This window comes from Bidens hawaiensis, unplaced genomic scaffold, assembly GCF_021521415.1.
Source record: "Bidens hawaiensis isolate Kalapana, Puna unplaced genomic scaffold, B.hawaiensis_p1.1 tig00044156_1, whole genome shotgun sequence".
Taxonomy (NCBI): Eukaryota; Viridiplantae; Streptophyta; class Magnoliopsida; order Asterales; family Asteraceae; genus Bidens; species Bidens hawaiensis.
In genome coordinates, this window is record NW_027497837.1 from 38964 (window position 1) to 45758 (window position 6795).

Genomic DNA, 6795 nt, shown 5'->3' on the forward strand with positions numbered 1-6795 from the left:
TTATTCTTCATGCTATACCTTTCCATCAACCAACTGCACGGACACCATTCTTTTTTTCCATTTTAATAGCTAGAATACCCTTCATCATACAGGAATGATAATGGGTCTACATAGCTTCATATAACATATAATAAATATTACCGTAAGTCCGCAACTCCTCAATTGAACACCCTTACATCCGGCCCGTAACTCCTCAATTGAACACCCCTACATCCGGCCCGACTAACCTAAACCATTATTTCCAGACACTTTAATATATATATATATATATAGATATGAAGAAAGTCAAAAAGATATTTATACCTTAAATTAGGCAAATTCTATGGAAATATGCTAATATGCTTATTTGTTTTGTATAACCAACAACTTTAGCAAGAAAAAAAACTGATGGCAAACTGGCATACGCGATACACCCAATTAACTTAGATAGGTTGCCTAAACCTGTGAATACATGTTTTCAAAAGCAATTAGTATTGGCTAATAACAATAATGCAAAAAAAGATATTAAGGTTATTACTTACAGATGCCTCTCATGTATCAAAATCATCCACAAACCCGTACTATGACTGGAATTGAAAAAAAGAATATGAGATTATGTCATATGAGATTCCTTGTTAGTTAAAATCATGTGTTCATCAATATCTTTGTGAGGTAGAAAATAACATAATAGCAAAAGATTGAAATTCAAAGAAAGCAATCCTTGACTAAACAGAATATATTTTTGTTAGATTATTAATCCACAATATATACAAAAAAAAAAGAGAATCAGAGATATAAATGCAAAACTAACGGGAATCAAAAAAACCTGCATTGTGTGTACCACCGACGTCATAAATATTTCATCCACCCTTTGAATTCAGAAAAATATGAATTATGAAGCGAGCATAAATCTTGAAAATTATAGACAGGTAGCAATTCATATTGAATGGTACAACTAATTGTGAATTAGAAACAGAAAGCTAGGTACACATTACCACTTAGCGCTCAGTTTGCAATGAAGAGCTAATAGACAATGGGAAGGTTCTCTGAAAACTGCATTAAGAAGCAATCATACGCAGCAGCTGAAACAATAACAATATAATAAATTGAATCTAAAAGTCGGGTAAACCTTGCCTTCGGCGGTTCAGTTGAAGTACCTTCGATTTACAAAACCGGCAATCAGGGCCGAACTCATCATCTCCTAACTTACTAACAAAAGCCGTTTGTGGTGCCTACAAGAAGCCAGTGATACGCCGCAACAAAATCAATCATCTCTGATCTCTCAGAAGCTAACATCAATCCTGACAATCATTTTTTTCTTTAAGAACTGGAATTTTGAACAGGAAGGAGTTTCTCATCACGTCTGTGTTAAATAGGCGATAAAAACCCTAAACGTGGGAGAGAGGAGAGCTGTAACTGCTGCCAGAAAAAGATGAACAACGTAAAAACAGGAACATACAAACAATTGTTACTGTAACTGTTGATAACCTCTGCTTCTAGAAGGAATTTTTAGAGTTTAAAGGGTCAAGATTTCATCTCGAAGATGATCTAACGGTGGTAATTCATTCAAAAGTTGGTTTCTTTGATGGGGAACAATATATTATATAATTAATAAAACAATTAAGTTTTTTCACCATGACACAAGATCGGTCAAGTTACTCCGATGCGGTATTAACAACAATTAATAAAACAAATAAGTCTTCATACCATGACACTAGTTCGGTCAAGTGTACTCGAATGACATAAGATCATACCAATGAGGATGATGATAAGGCCACCAAACAATAGACATGTAATAATTAATCGTGCAATATACATAAACACATATAATACTACCAACACTCCTGTATGTTAGAAAGTATGAGAGAGACGTGAGAAATGAGTGACAAGACTAAGCTTGGATTCCTCCCAATTTATAGCTGATTTCAAGGTTAGTCGGGTGTCACAAAGGCCTAAAAGGAGGGTCATCGCGTAGCGCAACTAGCTTATAGGGTTGCTAAGTCTGCCCTAGCTATGCCACGTGGCAGACAACGTGTCACGTCTACGTAGCGACCTCGTCGCGTATCGCGATGGGTCAATAAAGGGTCCGTCGTGTAGCCAGTGTTGTAAACGTCTCTAGTCGGACGGTGTGGTGGGGACTAGTGATTAATAGGATTTAATCGAGATTAATCGGATCAGACTTTAAACGGATAATTTTTAGTTTTATACACACACACACACACATTTTTATATGTAATTTTTAGTTTTATACATACACAAACACATTTTGGCCGGAAATTGATTGGAATCGTGCTGAAAATCGCTGATTTTGGCAGGATCTCCTCGGAAACCGCTAATTTTTGTCTGAATCTCCCTAGAAACCGTCGATTTTTGCAAGAAACTCGTTAGAAAAGGCCAATTATGTCCGATTAATCCTAAGTTTTGCCGGATTTGATCAACTCGTACAGTGTGCAACTCCTACGCGGCATAAACAATCATTTGCAAGTTTGTGATCATAAAGCATTTAATGTTTAAAAATGCATAATCTAAGTGTCAAACAAGAAACTCATATGAAATCTAAGTGTAGATGGAGGATAGCATTAAGTGTAACTGTGAATTTTAGGCGACTGGAGTATTTAGAACTAGAATAGAGCTTTTCAGGTTTTTGTTTATGCTAGTTCATGGCTTTATAGCAAAGTAGCTAATGAGTTCACTTATATTTGTCAAACACGATTAGCGAATTGTGAATAGGTAGAGATTATTTAAAGCTTGCATATGATTAGATTATTCTATACATTATGATATTCAAATATCTGTTATATGAAGCATCAAGTGCATTGCTTGCTATTTATAATATTTTACAGGTGACAGACTATGAGGCAGGTGGTTTGATTGCTATGCAACACCTCCTTTGTACGATAATCTTAAGGCTTGGATTGTATACAAGATATCAAGCTCTCTGTTTTGTGGTTATGCGCATGTCTTTAACATCAGTTTCAAATGTTTGAAAGAATGAAACTTTCTATCTTGCTTTCTACAATGTCCCTTCTTGTGGATACATCATTTTGATCCTCTTCAAGTTCACACCTGAATAATATTCAAATGATCCTCTTTACTTTGTGTTAGCGAGACACCAAAAGAGGTAATTTGTGAATTGGATAGGTGAAAATTCTGTTTGACGGGATTGGTAACTTTTTATCTTTGCTATCATTTAAAAAAAGTTCTTATAATTTGTGTGGCATCTATTGTGGTGGTGGCATACAATATATTTTTAAATTAAGTTAAATATAAAAAAATAACTTTTTTTTAATCTTATAAATAAATGCAGTTTCTTATTTTATTTCTAAGTGTTCATTTTTAGTGTATGATTTGGTGCTGACATGATATTAATCAGTTCCACATCATCAAATTACTTGTGTTTAAAGTTAAAGTGAGTTTAAATACTTTAATTTTATGATATTTAAAGTTAGTCACATGGTTTGGTCTGATTTTATTTCCGGGTAACTATAATCTTTTTCACCCATAAACATCTTTCTAAAGTTTTACAATAAGGGAAAATCCAGTTTACCAAATCTCTGTTGGTATTAACTAAAACTTGTGCAGTGGAGATCAAAACTAACATATTACATAATGATATTTGAAAATTTGACTTTGGTAAATGCTTCTAAAGAGGCGGACAGGGTCAAATTCCAAACGAATAAAAGCAAATATTTCATCTTTACCTCACTAGATTAATACATATTATTAGGGGTTGTTTCGGATTCATATTTCACTATGCTTAATCCATCTCTCATTTACGTATGAGAAGGTATATTAAGCTAATTATTTTAATATAAATTGTATTTTACTGTTATTAAAAGGCACATTTGTGTTCGATATCAAGGGTGTTAGTGACACCCATTAAACGAAATCCTTGCACCTATGCATAATTTGAAAAACCATAAAGATTGACATAATAGTTATTTACTTTTTGAAGAAAAAAAAAAAACTTAAATGAAATAATTGAGCTCTAGACTAAGAAAGGAAACCAAAAGTGAAAGGAACTGCTTCTATGTTTCCTCTTTTTTTTTTCTACATTATCCAACATGCTTGGGTTTGTGAAACATAGTCTATAGTGAAGTGGCTTTCTTTTGGATCGTAAATGAGGGACTTACTATGGGCTAGATTATGATAAAACTAAGTTTGTTAAATGGGAAAACCGAGTTCACGTCGAAACAAGTTGTTCAAACAAAATATTAATTTGTTTAGGGTCAAACGGGATTTAAAAGCATTAATTTGTTTCGGGTCAAAACGGGTTTTAAAAAAACATTAATTAGTTTCGAGTCAAAACAGATTCTTAAAAAACACTTACTTTCTTTCGGGTCAAAACCGGTTTCAAGCAAAATGAGTTCAGATCAAGATCAAAATGGTTATTCTTCAATGGGTTATTCAAAACCGCTATCAATACAATGTTTACTGTTAAATTGTTAATTTGAGACGCCACACTAATATGCGTTTCTCTTCATAATTAGAAGGCATGTAGCCACCAAGAAGAGGTCTAGGGTACACAGGGCTAACTGCAAATGTCAAACTTGCTAACAAGTTGTAAAACTACAAATGTTGTATACAAAAATTTATTTATAGAATTTTTAATTGTAAATGGATATTACCCATGTAAAATTTAATTTAATGTTATGTGGATATTTGTTTTAATTTACTACTCTAGTAGGATACTAGCCCGTGTTACACATGGTTGGAAAATATTTCAAACGTTATATGTATGTAGATATCATAAGAGTTCTTTACATTGTTTTTTACAAAACCACAAAATGTAGGGAAAAATATTGTATAAATGGTGGAATAAGAAACTGTTTTACAAATAATTGAATTACTAAAATAATAGTCATACTAAAAAAACGGAACACAAAATCAGTCATAAATAATTAATTGTGGTCCAAATCGGTTTTTAAATCATTTGAAAAGGAAATACTTGATTATGATTATAGAAAACATTACTTAGTGAGGTTATGATTCTAACAAATTTTAAAATGAATTATGTGACAATTGTATAGATGGAAATCATATGACTTGGAAGCCTATGTGAAAATGCTAGCTGAATGTCACGTGAACATATTGTATTGTATTAATAGTATAATAAGATATTTCTTAATTTTAGTTGTATGAATCCAATTTATAATAATATAATTTTTTTTTATTTTGTTTTATTACCATCTTATGTGATAACTGGTTCTAACCTATTTGAGTTTTAAATTCCTACATTTTTTTAGGTTTTGAATTAATGTTTAGAAGTAGATAAGCTATGCATGTCTATTCAAATGAAATTAATATGTAATTTTAAATTGAATATTGTTAAATATGATTTGTATTATTTATTATTAGTTACTTTTAATATAAAAATGTTTGATGCTGAGTCCCGTGTGGTACACTGGTTATAACCTAGTAATAATAATAAAAGAGAGAAAAGAAAGAAACCGTTCACTTTTAGGTTGTTTTTTTTAATAATATATAGTAATATAGTTATAAAAATAGAAATTAACTTTGCTAAATTATGTAAAGCACCCTATAGTAACGTAAGTTAAATAAATTGATCTTTTATGAAATCCGAAAATTTAAAATATAACTAACATTTATGTAGAGAGGAAAAGCATGATGATCTTGTAAACATTGTGGATATTTTGTGTGGAAAATTTGTTCTATTCTCTAGATGCATGGGTATATTTTGAAAAGTCGGTACAAGAAAATTTGTGTGGAAAATTTAGCAATTTTTTCTTCCTTATTTGTCTTCATTTGGAGACATGCAACATGGTTTCTTCCTATAAATACCCTCATTATCTCGACCTTCTCTTCACAAAATCACCAACAAGTATTCTTGAACTTTAGTTTCTCAAACATGGCCAAGAATTCAGTTGCTTGTTTTGCATTTCTTCTGTTTCTTTCCATTCTTGCTATATCTGGTACTTATTCTTAATTACACTCGTTTTTGTTCATTATTCAGTGTTTACTCGTACTTTACTACATACTAGTTAAGCTAACATAAAACACACTTACCAGAGCGCATAGAAAGAAGCAATGTATAAAAAGTGATTTGATTAGTTTCTTCATGCATAAACTAACTATATGTCTCATATCATCCAATATTGTTCAATGCACACAATACGCGTTGATGATGCTTAAGATGCCTGTTTCTCCTTATAAATATATATTTAGTATAATAGTTACAACTTTAATTTATAAAATTTGATTTGCATAATGTATACAGAAATCGGATATGTTGAGGGAGCATTATGTGAGAAGGCAAGCCAGACATGGTCCGGAACTTGTCGCAACACAGGACACTGTGACAAACAGTGTCAGACATGGGAGGGTGCAGCTCATGGAGCTTGTCACGTGCGCGATGGGAAACACATGTGCTTTTGCTACTTCAACTGCCCTCAAGCCCAAAAGTTGGCTGAAGATAAACTCACAGCAGAACAACTTGCTAAAGAGAAGGTTGGAGCGAAAAATGTGTCAACAACACCTTGAGTAACAAATATTATATGATTATGAATAAGGAGAAAATGTTCTCTACTTGCATACTAAGTATTAATTCTATGATGTATTGTTTATTGCATTTGATGAGTCTATGCAAAAATTTTTGGTGATATGATAAATTGATAAGTTTACCTTTTTAAATTATGTTGGTTTAATTGAAGCTTGTAGACTCACATCTTGTGCGCAAAATTCTACAATTAATCTTTCTTTTATATTTCATAAAAACATCCAAACGATTTACAATGAAGTGGCAACAAGCTGCGCCGCAACCCCCTTTTGACAGGTAAACGATTTACAATGAAATTG

The 6795-nt window shown here is 32.1% G+C and overlaps 1 protein-coding gene across 1 annotated transcript; it reads left to right on the forward strand.

The window, feature by feature from the left end:
- Positions 1-5769: 5769 nt before the first annotated feature.
- On the forward strand, positions 5770-6524 carry LOC143594746 (defensin-like protein 19). Its single transcript, XM_077073987.1, has 2 exons — positions 5770-5912; positions 6218-6524. Exons 1-2 carry the CDS (start codon positions 5849-5851, stop codon positions 6478-6480), a joined length of 327 nt encoding a protein of 108 aa, XP_076930102.1. The 5' UTR covers positions 5770-5848; the 3' UTR covers positions 6481-6524.
- Positions 6525-6795: the final 271 nt, after the last annotated feature.